General features: G+C 40.4%; 1 protein-coding gene across 5 annotated transcripts in view; it reads right to left on the bottom strand.

Annotated features, from left to right (window-relative positions):
* GHR (growth hormone receptor) overlaps positions 1-18,142 on the bottom strand; it is a 271,425-nt gene that overhangs the window by 28,966 nt on the left and 224,317 nt on the right. For all 5 annotated transcript variants that reach the window (XM_072756984.1, XM_026016684.2, XM_072756986.1 and 2 more), the window contains one exon: positions 3,016-3,145. In XM_072756984.1, coding sequence (XP_072613085.1) covers positions 3,016-3,145 — 130 coding nt within the window. The remainder of the gene's footprint in view (positions 1-3,015; positions 3,146-18,142) is intronic.

The following is an 18,142-nucleotide window of genomic DNA, read 5'->3' on the forward strand; positions in this document are numbered from 1 at the left end:
GAGACCATACTGGCAGCACCTGCGTCATGGGATGGCCGAGACTGCTCTGCCCCCGCTGCCTCCCCTGCCGGCTGCCTCTGGGCCTGTCCTGTTGACAGCCTGACAGCTTTGGGTTCTTCGTGCGTTAGTTACCAAGGCCAGGCTGGTAAACTGAAAGCCCCCAGCATGGCCCCTCCTGGAGCCTTTCCGTCTCCCCTGCTCCAGTTCTGGACGAAATGCTGCCACAGCTTTGTGTGGCAGGGAGGAGGGGGCCGTGATTCTAGAATTCTAGGACTTGTGTGGGAGCTGAATTCTAAGACGCAATGACAGGAGTCAGAAAGTGCATTTGTGCAAGAGGCCAGTGCGAAGGCTAACATATCTGTGTACTTACTGGTGTGGTCTGGGCCTGACACTCCCAGCCCCTTGGATTCTAGCCTTCCTCAATCAACAGGGCTGGAGGCTCATGCTATTTTGGCTAGATATTCAAAATAATTATATATTTTTTAGAGAAAACATAAAATACTGATTTTTCAAGTTTGGGTTGGCTCTCATCATGAGGTTGTGCTTGTGGGGTTTGAAGACGTGACAGTGTTTCCCTCTGAGATCCCAAACCCCACTAGGGCAACAATTGACAACATCCTTCCAAATATGTTGAGATTTGCCCTCCACCTGGTCACACTCTCTGTGGCCTCTCCATTAGCACAGAGCCTGGGTTTGGACTAGGGCCGCTGAGAGGCCTCAGAGGTGCAGAGGAGGCCTGGGGGCAAAGGCATGTGACCCTGATGGAAGAGTAAGGAACAAATATAGATTTGTGAGGGCTTCAGACCCTTGGGCTCCCCATTTTGCTCAAGTTCAGACTTGGTGAATATTAGGGTGGTAATAACTCATTTTCATAACATGAGCCTGACTCTGTCACCTAACTATTCGGTTCAGTTCCTTGTGTCTACACAAATAACTTATTTTGTTCTCACTGAGCTGGCTCTCTGTACCTTCAAAATCTCTCTCCATTTAACAGTGAATCTGACAGATATTCAAAGGTGTTACTAGACATATAAGCTTCCTGTCCAAATGTATTTACACAAATCAGCTGAGTCTCTTCACCCCTCCCTCTCTGTTGTGTCAGCTTGAAGAGAGGGAGGAAAAAAAAAAAACTGCATTTGGTGCCCAAGCATGTCATATTTGTGTGCCCTCTGGGGAACATCTGAGAAACCTCTCTCACACCTGGGAAGTAGGTAAGGCCAGTATGGTTGCTAACTCAAAGTATTTATTTGTAAGCAGAGTATCCAGTTTTACGCTAACAAAGGCCTTAGAAGCAGACCAATAATCACCAGCCAGAAAGAATCAAAAGTAATTTTTATAGCCCTGGAACTGGATTTCTGTATCATTATTATTTGAAATTATCACCAGATTACCAATAATAATATAATAATAGCAGCCACCATTTGTCGAGTTCATGTGCCAAGCACTGTGCTGTCTTTCATGTATCATCTAATAAAATCCTCACCAAGAAGCCATGAGACAAGGTCTATTACCTCTGTTTACCAAACAAGGTGGCTGAGTTGTGAACAGACTACTTTGCCTGGTGTCACTCAGCAAGGGCCAGAACCCGGCTGAGATATGGTTCTGTTGGCCCTGAGCCCATGTCTTTAGCTGCTCACTCATCTTCCCTTCTTTTCCTGCTCCTCTCTGGGGTGGATGGCATCAGCCTTGGACTGGTGAACGCTCTCACTCTGGGAGAGAGGGTCCTGGCTAACCTTGCACCTTGGCTTAGGCTTTCCCTGGGGGTTGGGTGGAAAAGAGGAAATGATGAAGTGTTTGAACCCAAAACTTAGAAAAGGCCAAAAGACACAACATAAGAGTGAACAGAAATGGAAATAATTCCAGGGGATGGGTCAGAAATAACCTACTTGGATGGTGATTACATTGAAAGATTTTGTTTCACTCTTCCTCTGTTATTTTACAAGATGACCAGTCAAAATGGAATAGAGAAGTATTACAGTTCCTTACTGAGTATAACTAATTTAATAGGAACATTAAATTATTGTCTATATAGACACCAAGCTCAGTCTTTTAAAATATACACGTCTTCTAAAAGCCCACCGCAGATAAAATCCAATTTAAAGCCCAGCCATGGCCAGCAAGGCTTGGCACTGTCTGGCTCTGGCTGACTTTCTGGCCTCTTCTCACATCATATCCGTACATTTTACCTTGTGCCATCCATGAGGGCCTCCTGCTTTCCTCAAACAGATCAGCCTCAGGGGCCTTTATTACACTTGCAACTTCCTCTCTTGAACAGTTTCCCTCTAGATATTCACGTGGCCCTCTCTCATTTCACTTCTGTCTCTGCTATAAACACCATGTCAGCAAGGCCCACTGTGAACTCCTCATCTAAAGTATCACCCAAGCTCCCCGTGTACACGCACACACACACACGCACACACACACTCATTACACTTATCCACACTTTCACACACTTAGTCTCTCACATACATTTCCACATTCACATACTTGTGCATCCACATACCCACCTTTACACGTTCTCATATGCACGCACTCACATGTGTAGGTACACACTTCACACACTCATGCATATTCACACTAGCACCTACACTTTCACACCTTCCCACGTATACTCACCATATTCACACACTCACCATCAGGCACTGTCATGCACACCCATGTACTCATTCACAGTGTGGACACTTTTTATCCTCTTTCTGGTTTTTACATTTCTTAATAACCCATGTTACCCGCTGCCTTTATTTTTTTTTTTTTAAATTTTTTATGGTCTGTTTCCCTCTGTTGGAAAGACAGACCCATGAGGCTAGGGTCTTCCTCTTTTTTGTAATCAGTGCTCTACCTTCAGTGCCTTAAATAGTACCAAACACATAGTAAGGACTTAAATATTTTTTGAATAAATGTATACATTTAAGTCATCAAAATAAACCATTCCCATGTCCATCACTGCATGCAACTCAGTATGCTTTCATCAGAAAATCCATGGAGGGAAAAGTCAGAAAGGCATGAAGGCTGCACCTTCTAATATAGAACAGCTGTACGGATCCTGGGTTCTTTAGACCATGACGAACCCCATCTGTCCAGTGGCATGAAAAAGTCTCTAGTTCAGGTGAACGGCACTTGGTGAACTTAGGCTTCTCAGAAGAATCTGCAGAACAAACAGGAAAGACAAAGCATGAAATCAAGAGGGTAATGTATGGTCCTAATAAAACACATATTTACAGTGGTAAAGAAGAACCGTTTCTTTTAGAAACACTGTTTTCCCAGGTCACAGTTTCAAAGCTCATCATATGTTAGTTATTTCTCTGTCAGTTCTTGAATTCAGGGGAAAACTGTTTTGTCTTTATTTCAAACATTATTTTTAGGGCCTGTTTAAGAAACCAGAACTGGATGTAAGGTTTATTTGGAAGGTTGACCCCAGAAACTGGAAGTGAGGGTAAGGGAGAGTGGGGGGAGGGAGGACAGCTAAGTGTGCTGTTTGGCAGGTTACTATGTGGCTGACTAGGGCCCAACTCCACACAGGCCCCTCTGAGAAGCTGTAAAGGGTAGAGTGTGTCCTAGAGAAGGAGTGGAGGCTGGGGTGTTTATCCGCCAACTCCCACCATCCACTGCTTGACCGCTGCCCTGAAGGTGTTCATGCCCATGAACCTCTAGGGCACATCTGTACATGGGCTGAAGATCCTGCCTGACTTGAGAGGAGCCTGGATAGGCACCCCCTGAAGTGCACCCTGCAATGTGCATGTTGGCAACCATACGCCACGGATGCATCCCCTGACATCAGGTGGGACAAAGGGATGTGGTATGGCACCTCAGCATCCACGACGGAGCCTTTCTTCATTTTATAGATTTTTTTTTTTTTACAAAAAGCCACTTACGCTTGCATTCTTTAAAAAAATTATTTAAATTCAATTAGCCAACATATGGCATATCACTAGTTTCAGAAGTAGTGTTCAATAATTTATCAGTTGTGCATTCTTTTCAAAGATTCAACCAGTACATCCATTAGGCAGATGATGATTAAAAAACTTGTGCATACTTATGTGTCAATTCTAATTTGGGAAGCGGTGATTGCCTCCTACATGCTAGGATATTAGCCAAAATGCCTCTCATCTATGAAATCTATAGCAGATAAGTCTGAGGCAAAACCAATTTTTGTATACAGATTCTCATTGTTCTCGGACTTCCATGTAATTTTGGAGATGGTCAGGTTTCTTTTTTCTTTTTCCCCCTCCTTATATGATTAGTCTTCAATTAGATGTAAACTTAATATATTTGTTCTCATATCTAAAGCTTTCATCCCAGGGCAATAGGGAGACTCTTAATTTTAAAGTATCTTTTTTTTTAAAGTATCTTTATAAATACTTTGAAACATAATTTAAAAATAAATAGCATGCAACCAAACCCATAAAAATTCCTGATTCCAAGTTCCAGGTTTGTATCTGGTGTTCTGAACCAAAACATGCTTCTCTTTCCCTTTGTCAGCAAAATCATAATGAATGGGATATTATAAACCTTCTCAATAAATCCCTCATTCAGCCATCCACTCAGCAGACACTTACTAAACATCTACTTTATGCCAGGCCCTCTTCTAAGAATAGATCAGGAAACAAAACTGCTAACATTCTGGTCCTTGGGGAGTTTCCCTTTCAGTGGGGGCTGGAAGGAGGGAATCCCATGTAGAAAAAATATGAGCAGGGTAAGAAGATAAGGGGCTGGGAAATGGAGACCCCACCCTCCTTCCACTAATACTCATATGAATGTGGCAAAGAAGCTCAGGATGGGGAAATGTATTCTCATTTTAATTTATTTTTTTTTAAATTTTTATTTATTTATGATAGTCACAGAGAGATAGAGAGAGAAGCAGAGACACAGGCAGTGGGAGAAGCAGGCTCCATGCACCGGGAGCCCGATGTGGGATTCGATCCCCGGTCTCCAGGATCGCGCCCTGGGCCAAAGGCAGGCGCCAAACCGCTGCGCCACCCAGGGATCCCTGTATTCTCATTTTAGATCACTTGCTTCCCCGAATAGTATGGGCACAGGCAAATGAATCTTCAGGAAATTCTGAGTTGCAGATAGGTCCTTTGCCCTAAGAACACATGTTGGGGGTGACAAATATTTTTTCTTTTTTAAAAAATTTATTCATTCATTCATTCATTCATTCATTCATGAGAGACACAGAGAAGCAGAGACACAGGCAGAAGGAGAAGCAGGCTCCCCACAAGAAGCCTGATGCAGGACTCAATCCTGGACACCGGGATCATGCCCTGAGCTGAAGGCAGACACTCAACCACTGAGCCACCCAGGCATCCCAGAATGTTTTTCTTAATAAAACTCCATGGTCATATTGTTGTAAGAAATATTCCTTTCACTGTATTAACTAAGAGATTTGCAAGAGTTTCGGGACATGGATAGGATCTACTTGGGACCAACGGTAGATAGCCAGCCCTCTCTAGGTGGTCAGCATTTACGAAGCTCTCTGATAGCACTGAAGTATAGAGGCCTGTATGATCTGCTACAAAGGAATATAGTGAAAAGGTGTGTATTTTGCTAGGTAGGCATCTAGTTTACAGTAGAGTACCTGGAAAAGTTCCTTTTTCTTTTTTTTTTTTTTTAATTTTTTTTTTTAATTTTTATTTATGATAGTCACAGAGAGAGAGAGAGAGGCAAAGACACAGGCGGAGGGAGAAGCAGGCTCCATGCACCGGGAGCCTGATGTGGGATTCGATCCCGGGTCTCCAGGATCGCGCCCTGGGCCAAAGGCAGGCGCCAAACCACTGCGCCACCCAGGGATCCCAAAAGTTCCTTTTTCTATTAGCTGAAGCACTGAAAAGGTTATTTTCAGAGCCTTTCAGAAAATAAGCAATTAATAAAACATATTTAAGCCACAAATATTTTTAATGCCTGCAGGTTTGAGGAGAGTATTGCAGATTCTGACTACCCTGCATGGACGGTTAAGAAGAGGAAATGTGCTGGATTACAAATCCAGAGATTGGTGTTCAAGATCTTCCCAAGCCATTTGGGCCTCAGTCTCCTCAACAGAGAGGCTGGAAGAGATGGGATTCAAGCTATTATACAACTTCACTTGTAATGATAAATGACGTATACCACCATTAATAATAATGTATACAACTGAAACATAATTTTGACATTTAAGCTAAAACAACCAGAGAACACTAAAAGCAAACACCATTCAGATTTTTCTATTCCCTGTGCAACAAGCCTACCAAATGATAGCAAGAATAGTAAACCCCACCTAAAAACTTGAAACAGAAAAGGAAAACATTTATTTTGCTAGCTGGAGAGAAAAAACTTTAAAAAATTAATTTGAAACACATTTTTCTTGCTTAAACTTAGTACTCTTTTTTATTCTGCTTCCTTTAGCTCCAGATGTATAGCCCCATATTATCTTCTCATTCTAAATATTAGGTAATTCATGGTTGTGGTGCTAATGTGATGAAGCATGTGCCCATACAGGAACTCTGATACAGACATAGTGCAGCATAGCTATTTTTGTCTTTTTTTGAATGCATTTTTTACTGCCCACCCTCCTTTCCCTACCTTCCTCCTTTCTTTCTCTTTCCTTGCACTCAATTCTCCTTCCTTCTTTTTATCTTTCATGTCTGGGTATATGCTGTTAAGTGTCATAGCAGCCAGATTCTCAGATGGCCCCAATGATCCCTGTTTCCTGTTATTTACAAGATTTTGTATTTCATCTCCTCGGATAATTTGCTAATCTAATCTACAAAATATGGCAGCATTGAGGAGATGTCATATCTGGGGTTCGGCTACAAATACTGAGACTTCCGTCTTGCTAGCAGATTCTCATTCTTGTTGGTTTCAATGAAGTAAACTTCTGTGTTGGTGAGAACCACATGACAAAAGACTGAGAGTGGCCCCTGACCAATAACTAGCAAGAAAATGAGGCCCTCAGTCTAACAACCCTCAAAAACCTGAATCTTGTCAACAACTATGGAAGTTGACCCTTCCACAGTCCAGCCTTCAGGTGAGACCACAGCCCTTGTTGACATTTTGATTGCAGCAGCCTTCTGAGAAAATGTGAAGCAGAGGTCCCAGAGGATGGGTTAATTTAGAGGAAGGGTAGGGTACAACATTAACTGAATGCTGTTTAGACAGAATAAATGAATCCAATATACCATAACTTGAAAGCAGTGTTCGATGGTGTAAAATACTATTCTTAGCAAATGGAACGCATCACAGTGAGTGGAAAGTACATAACTTCTCTGTTGGAGGCAAGATGAACTGTAGTGTAGCTGGCTGCTTAACTCCCTCTCAATCACCTCCTGCTTTAGCTGTTACTGCTATGGCTAAAAATAGCTGGCATTCCTAAAGTTCAGCTTCTCAGTGTCCTATTGAGGTTTCCCAAATCTGAGAGGTACTGGCTCAACCTTAAAATGAGCATCTATCTGATTATCTGAAAATCTTTTTTATTTTTTTAGGATTTTATTTATTTATTCAGGAGAGACACACAGAGAGAGGCAGAGACACAGTCAGCTGGAGAAGATGTGGGATCCTGATCCTAGGACCCCAGAAACATGACCAAAGGCAGATGTTCAACCACTGAGCCACCCAGGTGCCCTTAGAAGCTTGTTTTATACTTCACTAGAAAGACAACAAATGGCTTTCTTAGGTCCTCTTTGATGAGCCACAAACAATAATTTTTGAACTAGTAATAATTCCTAGTCTTTCATGATTTTTAGCCTACCTCTAGAGAGAGTATAGTTCAATATCCATTTACAGCATCTCTGAAAAGAATGTTTCACTTGACAAGACAGTCTGCCTTTGGCCCTAAATTAATTCTCACTAGGAGAAACGAATGTTCTAATTCAAGTGGGTCCCACATTCTGAAAAAAACGTTAGTATTAACTCTGATCAGCATTCAAAATCTTGACAACAGATCCTTATTTTCTCTTTGGAGTCTTCATTTTGAAAATGAGGATTTTGACTCACAACAACCTATTTCTTTTAGTTATTATTACCATGTTACATACACCACCTTTCATATTATATCATCTTGAATACTTTACATGATTGTCTCCTTTAATACTGACAATAATTCCAGAAGTGGGCATTATATACACTTAGAAATGGGTGGAAAGCTGGAGTTTAGAGAAGTGAGTTGCCTGTGTTTATACTGCTGTAGGTAGCAGAGATGGGATTAAAAATACAGGTCTGTGTGATTTCAGGCCTAAACTCAGAACTAGCAAAAAATAGTAGCTTTTTTTGTTAGACAATTTTTTTCTTGCTTCTCAAAAAATTCCCAGAAGGGAAAAATGAAAGCTCGGATGCGCTCTTAATTCAGTTCTCAGAAATCAGTAAGCTGGCAAGCCACTAAGAGCATTTCCTAATTGTACTTGCACATTGAAATCAACAGGAGAGCTTTAAAAAATACTGATGCCTTGGCCTACTCCCAGAGACTTGAGTCAATTTCTCTGGGGTTCAGGCTGGGTTTCGTGATTTTTAAAAGCCCCAGTGCTTGCAATGTGTGGCACAGGTTGAGAGCCAATAATGTAGAGAAATAGTTATAAGTAAGCACTGAAAGGTTGGCTTTCCACCTTATTAGTTTCTCTGATCAGTTCTAGGAGAGCTTTGTATCAAGAGTGACACTTGGTTTGGGTGCTTGGCTGACCCAGTCAGTAGAGCATGCAACTCTTGATCTTGGGGTCATGAGTTCCAGTCGCATGTTGGGTGTAGAGCTTAAAAAAAAGTGACATGTGTAAACTCCCACGAGTCTAGTTTGAGAGGGTGTGGGAAAGATATGAATATTATCATCTCAGAAGAGTAAAATAATGCTTCACCATGAGTACTGGAGAACAAAGAGATATTTTAAATATATACAAATATGGTGCATGTCTAAAAGCTAATCCTGCCTAAACTTCTGATGGACTATAAACTGGTAATGGGAATTAATTAAGAAGTTAGACTGGTATTCCTACTGAAATTGTTATTTAGAAAGCTTGAAGAGAGTAAAACTCTCTTCAAGTCTTTAAATGTTGATCGAATGGCAGTGTGTACAAACTACAATGATAGAGGGACAGTGTCAGAGAGAGCTGGAGGCACTACTGGTTGCAACAGCTCACCATTGACAGTGACCGTAGCTGATTTTGCCAGTCAGACTGGCAGAGCTGGCCAAAGTTGGCTGCCTTCTTCACTGCCCAGTAGCTCTCTCCTTGGAAGAGGATAATCTTCCAGATAGTACTCAGAGGGAGGACATCAAGCAGCTGTTACACACTGAAGTAATCTTACGTTCTTACCCTCCCTCATCAGACAGGCTTTTCCATCCTCTATTCTTGACAAAGCAGAAATAAAAACAAAGGAAGTCACAAACCAATTCCCAATGTCTGCTTGGTGTTGGGTGTTAGGGGAGAGGGAAGAAGAGGAATAATTGAAATGGGAGGGGAGGGTTGGCAGGAAAGGACAACTTTCTTCAGAGAGCTCTGGGTTATGGTGGGGAAGGCACTCAGGAGCCACCTGCCCTGAAATGTGGAGCCTTCACTGCACCATGTAATGTGGACCATCTGCTGTCCTGGGCACACTGGTCATCATCCCTGCATGGAGCCTGAGGACTTGGATACCTCTTGTGGGGGCAGGAGCTTGAAGGGAAAAGCTTCCCCTCTGACCAAAGGGTAACCAAACACAATTGGTTGAGAACTTCCTTTTGAGTTGGGCAGCAGTTGGACAACAAAACAGCAGTCCTTAATATCACTAAGAACAAAAAATTGTAAAGATAAAGAAAGCAATTTTATGGAATAAGTAAACTTTAAGCATGATTTTAATCATAAAAGATGAAAGAAATGATAAGACCAAATCAGAATATGTGGTTATATGTGCATGAAAAATGAAAGACGAAATACTATAATGAGAGAAAAGCAAGACATACATTGGACTAAATGGCTTTTGGTCACCAAATTCCTTTTTGGTGGATCTGAGCTCTGCTAAGCAGATTAATCATAATCTGCTATGATTATAAGAGTAATCATATAAATGTTTGCTGTTATTATTTCCATCCTTGCAGCCAGCTGTGATTGTCAATTTATGATTTGTTAACTGTTGTTACCCAAGAACAGCAAATGATGAACATATTGCTGAACCTGAAATTCATCCTGCATTTTACATCTAATTATAAGTCCAGTAGTGCTAGTTGAAACATCTGAAGTATATGTGGTCATACAAGGACAGCTATTTCCCTCGCTGTTAAGAGGTGATTTCTGTGGTTGTCCTCTAGATGGTCAGAACTACTGAAGTCTCAGTTGTAGATACTTGGAGGATGTTGCTATTTTATTACATATTAGTATTAAAATGAAAAAAAAATCCAAGCAAAGTCTTTGTGTGTTCCTGAAAGCAATTAAAATTCCTCATGCTGGGAGGAAAATTATCAGTACCTCAGGCAGATACTGTGGGGTTGGCCAAAGAGGATCTCTGGAATATTAAGAATGCTACTTGATGTTTTTCCCTAGTGACCTCAGTACTCTGGAATCACTGCACAAGCGTTATCAGCTTCTTGGCAATGATCTTTTGAGAAAAAGCTCATTAAAGTGGAAAAGCATTGAACTGGAATTGGGAGAGTTCTGGTTCCATCACAACAAGTTGATCCAACAATTCCAACTCTCCATGTCAAAGCCATCCTGAATGGAATGGGATGGGTGGTTGAGTCGTATTTTAAACATTTTATGTGTCATTTATTTGTGAAGGAAATCCAGCCTAAATATTTGCTGGGGCTTCCTGGGGATGAGTTTCTGTACCAAGGGGTACTGAATTTTGCACAATGTTTGTAAATACTTAGATGGAGAGGACTAAAACTCTCCCTGAACTTTCGAGGGTCCTCTCTTTTGAAGCTCTGCCTTGAGGCCACACATCCTTTAAAAAAGTACTCATCATTTCCAGAGTGCTCTTCTATCTGAAGAGCTTCAGGAAGTCAGCAGTTCCTCCAACTAAGGGAACCTTATACCCACCTCCTTTTACTGAAGGTCATGTCCTTGATGGGTGCTGGTGTGTCGAAATATGGTAAAAGAAATTTGTAAACTTCTTGGTTGATCACTATTGTTAAGAGTAACTGAACTACCTTAGAGATAATCTAATGTCAAAGATCATATTAAAAAAAAAAAGACTAAAAAAAAAAAAAAAGACTGATCAGATTTTTTTTAACCTATGGAATTGCCAAGAAATTATGAAACCACAGATTGTGAGTTTGTATAGGCTACTGGCAAGAAAGGTCTTAAATTAATGGTAGAACTTGGCAAAAAATTTAATTAAGGATTTCATATTGGGTAACACTGAATATAAGGAATTAACCTTCATACTTGCCTTCCTTTATGGTCTCTGAGGAACTGAGGAAGGCATAGCTATAAAATCTGCTTAGGTATTTCTTGGTTTAGAGTTGAGAACAAGAGTTCTCAAGCTCTCTTCTTCCTTCCTTCTTTTCTCTTCTTCTTCTTCTTCTTCTTTTTTTTTTTTTTAGATTTTATTTATTTATTTGACATAGAGAAAGAGCACAAGCAGGGGGAGCAGTGGGCAGAGGGAGAGGGAGAAACAGGCTCTCCACTGAGCAAAGAACCCAACATGGGGCTTGATCCCAGGACCCTGGGATTGTGACTCACGCCAAAGACAGACGCTTAACCAACTGAGCCACCCAGGTGCCCCTCAAGCTCTTTTCCGAAATGTTCATTTCCTTCTTTCTATTTTAAACTCTAGCATGCTTTTAAAAATGGATTTCTGGTGCATTTAAAAAATGGTAGGGTTTACTAAAATAAAGGCTTGGTAAACATGGCCAGTAATATGGCCAGTAATGATTGTCAAGTCAACTGAACTTTGCAGTTAGTATCCCGAAGTGTTTATAGCACATGTGGCCTGGCAGGAAATTTAACTGCACACAGCCTATAAAGATAGCTCATGTGGACAGCAATGGCAGGAAGCAGAGAGCACGCATGTACTACTACTAGCATTTAAGCATTTATCTTTTTGCCAAATTTTGCTTTATGGGGCTTAAATTTAGTTTTCATGGAATACTTTCCTTATAAGAAATTACTTTCCTTCTTAAATACTTGTGATTGAACATAGTTAATCCTAGTTTTCAACATTCAGGGGCATTAATCAATGATCTTTCTCCTCTTTCCTTCCTCCTCCATAGCATGATTCTGGTGCGTTTAGCTTACTTAGTGTTTTCACATTATTTCATTTAATTGTCCTGACCAGAGAGACCATATACTTCCCTAGCTGATTTAAAATGTTCTCAAAAAAATCTCAAAAAAATTTTTTTTCTCTCCTCACTAGATTTCAGGCTCTGTACCCAGCAATTCTCTTAAAACCAAGAGGGTTTCTCAGGTGTAATGACAAGGGGACTATTTTGCTTGGTGTTATTTTCTCTGGCTAGAGAGGAAGATGTGCCAAGGCAGCTATAGCAGCCTCAAGTTCCAATAGTGTAGTCTGCTGGAAGGTGGAAACAGGAGCATCACTTCAAAGATATACTTACTACCCTAGAGAACTAACCTAGGAAATAGAATTGCCATGGTTTCATTATTTTAAAAAATTTATTATTCTATATAGCATGCTTTTGAGATGCCTAAGAAACAGCACCACATTCAGTAAAATTTATTTTGTTAAAGGAGGGGACATCCTGGATAACATATCAAATAATTATGTGTAACTAGAATATAATCAAATAACTAAAATATAAAGCAAGAGGATTAATTGGATTAATTAGGGCCCCTGGAAGGAATGTAGAATGGCACAGCCACTGTAAGAGAAACAATTTAGCGGTTCCTCAAAATGTTAAACACAGAGTTAGCACATGATCCAGCAATTCTACTCCTAGGTATAGAGCCAAAAGAACTGAAAACATGTTCACACAAAAACTTGTACAAATATGTTCATGGGAGCATTATTCACAATAATAAAAAAGTAGAAACAACCCACATGGCTGTGAACTGATGAGCAGATAAAATGTGCTATAAACAGAATACTATTTAGCCATAAAAAAGGAATAAAGGACTGATACAAGCTAAGACATGGATGAGTCTTGAAAACATTTTATTACACAAATGAAGCCAGTCACAAAGGGGCACATTTTATATTATTCCATTTATAGAAAATGTCCAGAACAGGTGAATTCATAAGACAGAAAACAGATTAGTAGTTTTCCAGGAAATGAAGAGAAGGGAAATTGGAAGTGACTTCTAACAGCCACAGGGTTTTACATTGAAGTGATAGAAATGGTCCTTAACTGGTAGGAGTGATGGTTACATAACATTGAGAATACACTAAAAACAACTTTTAAATGATTAAAATGGAAATTTTTCATGTGAATTTTATCTCAGGAAGAAATACTGAGTATTTTTACAAAGCAAGAAGCAAAAAGTTATAAAGCAAGAAGTTATACTTACCACAAAAATTTACTACATGTAATTTTTTATTTTTTCTAATCTTCTATTGAACACTTTTCATGAATTTTAACTTTCGTGTCGTCACAAAAATGGGGATTATAACTCCCTGAACAAAAGGCACTACTGAAGAATCCCTTGGTCATATGAAAATATTCTGGATGAAACTTAGCTAAATAAAGCATTTGTGAATGGGGTTGTCAGGTTCTTTTTTTAAAGTATTTTTTAAAAAAGATTTATTTATTTATTAGAGAGAGAGAGAGAGAGCAAGCATACACTAAAATAGGGGGAAGGGGCAGAGTAAGAGAATCCAAGCAGACTCCCTATTGAGCATGGAGCCAGATGTATGGTTCTATCTCATGATCCATGAGATCATGACCTGAGCTGAGCCATCCAGTTGGGGGGTCTATAGGCAGAGTGGATGTGTCACATGCTGGAATCACCCATGGAATGAATGGATGGATGGATGAATTTATTTATTTATTCATCCAGCCATCCATCCATTCATCCATTCAAGACACAGAGAGAAAGAGAGGCAGAGACACAGGCAGAGGGAGAAGCAGGCTCCATGCAGGGAGCCTGATAAGGGACTTGATCCTGGGACCTGATCCTGGCACTCCAGGATCATGCCCTGGGCCGAAGGCAGGCACTACACCACTGAACCACCCAGGGATCCCCTCAACCATGGAATTTAAAGAGATACTGATGCCTGAGTTCCATCCTTTGATATTCTATTTTAATTGGTAATTTATGGAATCAGCACTTAATTTTCTGGGCATTGGAGTTTTAAAAGCTCCCAGTGATTTTAAAGGGTAGCAGAATTTAAGAACCATGGACTTCTGTCTTTTCCCTTCTGAGCTCAGAAGACACTATGCTTGTTTTTCACCAATGGGGTCTCTCGTCTGGTTCTCATATGCGAGTTCTTGGCCAGAAACAGGAGGAAAAAGTAAGTGTGGGGACATTCTAATCCAAGCCTAAAAAGTATGGCAGTGCTTTGCCAACATCAAATCTCTGTCATTGAAAAATATGAACCTCCTGAAGTCTCAGGGAAGGCTTATACTGCCAGAAGAAACCAACTAACAAATGAGACTTTATTTTCCCCATCTTGTAATTTTTAAAAAATATTTTATTCATTTATTCATAGAGACACACACAAACACACACAGGCAGAGACACAGGTAGAGGGAGAAGCAGGATCCACGCAGGGAGCCTGACGTGGGACTCGATACCGGGTCTCCAGGACCACACCCTGGACTGAAGGCGGCGCTAAACTGCTGAGCCAGCCCGGCTGCCCCCCCATCTTGTAATTTTGTTGAGGCCAGTTAATCCTCACTGATGATGATGTACTCTCTTACATAATTTCATTTTTAAGGTTTAAAGTTTCAAATGCAATAAAACACGGTCTTTTGTAGTGAGCACATCAAAGTTTTTTGTTTTAGGATTTATGGCTACACTCACCATTCAGTCATTCACGCGTTCTCTTATTCAACCAACAATCACTGAATACCTGTTTACAGGCCAGGCCTCAGCTTAACACCTGCACTTGCTGGGACAGTGTATTTGGTCCAAGGATCATGGCACACTGTACTGTTTTTTTTTTTAAAGATTTTATTTATTCATGAGAGACAGAGAGAAAGAGAGAGAGAGGCAGAGACACAGGCAGAGGGAGAAGCAGGCCCCATGCAGGGAGCCCAAAGCGGGACTCCATCCTGGGACTCCAGGATTACTCCCTGGGCTGAAGGCAGGCACTAAATCGCTGAGCCACCTGGGCTTCCTTGGACTGTTTTATATAAATGGGCTGGCCCAGTTCCCTGAGAAAGAGAATTGGCTCATTTTTTTTTTTTTTTTAAGATTCAATCATTCATGAGAGAGAGAGAGAGAAAGAGAGAGAGAGGCAGATAAGCAGGCTCCTCGCAGGGAGCCCGTCATGGGACTTGATCCAAGATCCTGGAATCCGTCCTTGAGCCAAAGGCAGACGATCAACCACTAAACCACCCAGGTGTCCCTCAGTCCTTCTTTCTTAACTTTTGTTCTGCATGCATTCTATTACTTAGTGGAATTGCTACCACCACTTTTGGATTCCTAAGTCTATATTCAGATTTAAAAAGTGTTCCAAGTATATGTTTTTATTTCCATAAAAGAATGGCCAATATGACAAATACAAAGATAAATATGGTATACGTGGAAATGATCTCTAAAATGCAGGAACGGGGAACATTTTTTCTATGAATACTTATATACATATTTCTCAGGAACATACCTTGTTCTCTTGTGTGTTTTAATTTTTAAGGTATTTCTTGCTGCAGTAAGGCAGCTCTATCATGCTTCATTCTTCTAAGCCAGGAGTTCTCAACCAGGGATGTTTTCCTTCCCAGGAGACATCTGGCAGCTTCTGAAGACATTTTTAATTGTCACGACTGGTGCAGGGAGTGATACTAGCAGTCAGTAAGTAGAGGCCAGGGAGACTGAAATGTGGTGCATTGCGCAGCACAGTCCCCACAACAAAGAATTATCTTTGTCAAATGTCAATGGTGTCCAAAATGTCAATGGTGCCCTGCTCCAAGCAAATAAAACCCCCAAACTATGAAGTCATTCTCCAAAATTCAAATATATATTCGTAGTGAAGAAAACTAGCATAAAAATTTAAATATCTAACCTCTTCTACTCTTTTACCTCTCCAAATTCTTTCTCTGCTCGACAAAGAAAAACACCTCGAATTTTTAACTCCTTTCAGATTTTGTTTTCTTTGGCTTTTTAAAAAGAGATTTCCACACAGAAGTTCCAAGTTTCAGTTAATCAAGAAGTTTTTATACAGAGCATATATTATGTGGAGGGCACTCTTATTTAGGTGCAATGGGAATTGCAAAAATAAAATGACACATGGATTGTGCCTTGGAAGAGCTATATAAACTAGTACAGAAAATAATACATGTATGCATGAGAAGTAAACAATACAAGGCAGTTAAAATAAAGATAATAATTGCTTTAAGATATCAGAGAAAATAGTGATTACTAAGAACTGAGGGTAGAAGGACAGAAGGTTCCAAAGAAGACTTCGGAGAGGGCGATGAACTCATCCCTGTTTGCCAACATGGACATGTGCTGATGAATGATCACCCACCAAAAGCCACTAGGCGCACATCTGTACAAAAAGTTAGTTTTATTTACTCTCTTACCTACTAACTCTGAATCTGCATTCTATTAAGATCCCAGCCTATCTGTATGTAGAGTGAAGACTGAGAAACATTGATGTAAGGCAACTAAGGGCTTCAACTGGACCGGTGGTTCTCAACTCTGGCTATCCATTAGAATCCCTTGGGGATCTTTAACAAAATACCTTCTAAGGGTTCTAATTTAATTAGATTGGGTGATGTCTTACACAATGTTATACGTCAGTCATATATCAAAAACCCCCAACACTATTTTCAGTTTATAGACTAAAAACTTGGGGCAATGCCTGGGCATTGGTATTTTTCTAAATGCCCCACATAACTCTAAGTTGCAACTATGGTTGAGGACCACTGAATTAGAACAATGGATTTCTACTCTAGATTCATGCAATGAATTCCTTAAGCAAATAGATTGAAAGAGCACTCAAATGCCACATCCTCTGAAAAAGAAACCAAGTAAGAATTGGCAAGGTGAAACAGCATGCACTGAATCCCAGGGGGAACTGGACCAACCCTTGTATAATGAGGATGTGATGTTGAATGTGTCTGTGTTGGCTCGTAGGGAAAGGCAGAGCAGTGGCAGCATAAGCCTCTCTTGTGGGTGACCTTGCTGGGTCTCTCAGGATGGTCCAGCCTTAAATTCCACTTGTGTGGAGCAGAAACATATGCTCACAGCTGTGTTTCAAGGGTTCTAAAGTTGCAGTTTCAAGTATATATGGCGGTGAGAATGCAGCTGCCTTAATTGTGGGAGTCATGGAAGTTAGTGTTAGATCCTTTGCCATAATCCCAGGAATGAAGCCAACTCTAGGCTCCAAGATGGCCCCGTGTCAGTCCACACAGGAGAACAGCCATAGTTGCCTTTGTGGGAAACTTACAACTTCTCAACAGAACACATTACACCAATCCTTGGCATTGCTCAACTGCAACAAATTTCCTAAGCCTTCATGGTTCTTCATTCATTGGCTCCTTCTGGAGCTCTTTGTTGGAGACATCTGTGTTTTTTAGAGAGATGCTTTTCAAAGCTTAATGTGTAAAGACATCACCTAGGGATTTTGTTAAAATGCAGATGCAGTAAGTAAGGACTGAGATTTTGCCCTAAGTTCTCAGATGCTGTCAGTGCTGCTTCTGGTGACCTTATTCTGAGGAGCGAGCAGTTAGATCTGTGCTTTCCAAAATGGTACCCTCCAGCCTCATGCGACTATTCAGCACTTGAAATGGGGACAGTGTGACCAAGGGGTTGAATTTTTAATATTATCAAATTTGAAGGGTTTGCATTCAAATTTAAAAATGAAAATAACACAGAATATTTTTCATTTATATAGCTTTATTGTTTCAGTAGGACTACATTTCACTTTACTGAACATTTAGTGTCCCAATTGAGATGTGCTGTAAATGTGAAATTCACACAGGATTTTTAAGAATTATTATGTAAAAAATAACATAAAAATTCTCATTAATGTCTATTAGACTGATTATAAGTTAGAGTGATACTATTTTGGATATACTGGGCTAAGTAAGATATATTATCAAAATTAATTTTACTTCTTTTTTACTTTTTAATTGTGGCTACTAGGAAATTTG

The sequence above is a fragment of the Vulpes vulpes genome, chromosome 4 (assembly GCF_048418805.1).
Source record: "Vulpes vulpes isolate BD-2025 chromosome 4, VulVul3, whole genome shotgun sequence".
NCBI classification, from domain to species: Eukaryota; Metazoa; Chordata; class Mammalia; order Carnivora; family Canidae; genus Vulpes; species Vulpes vulpes.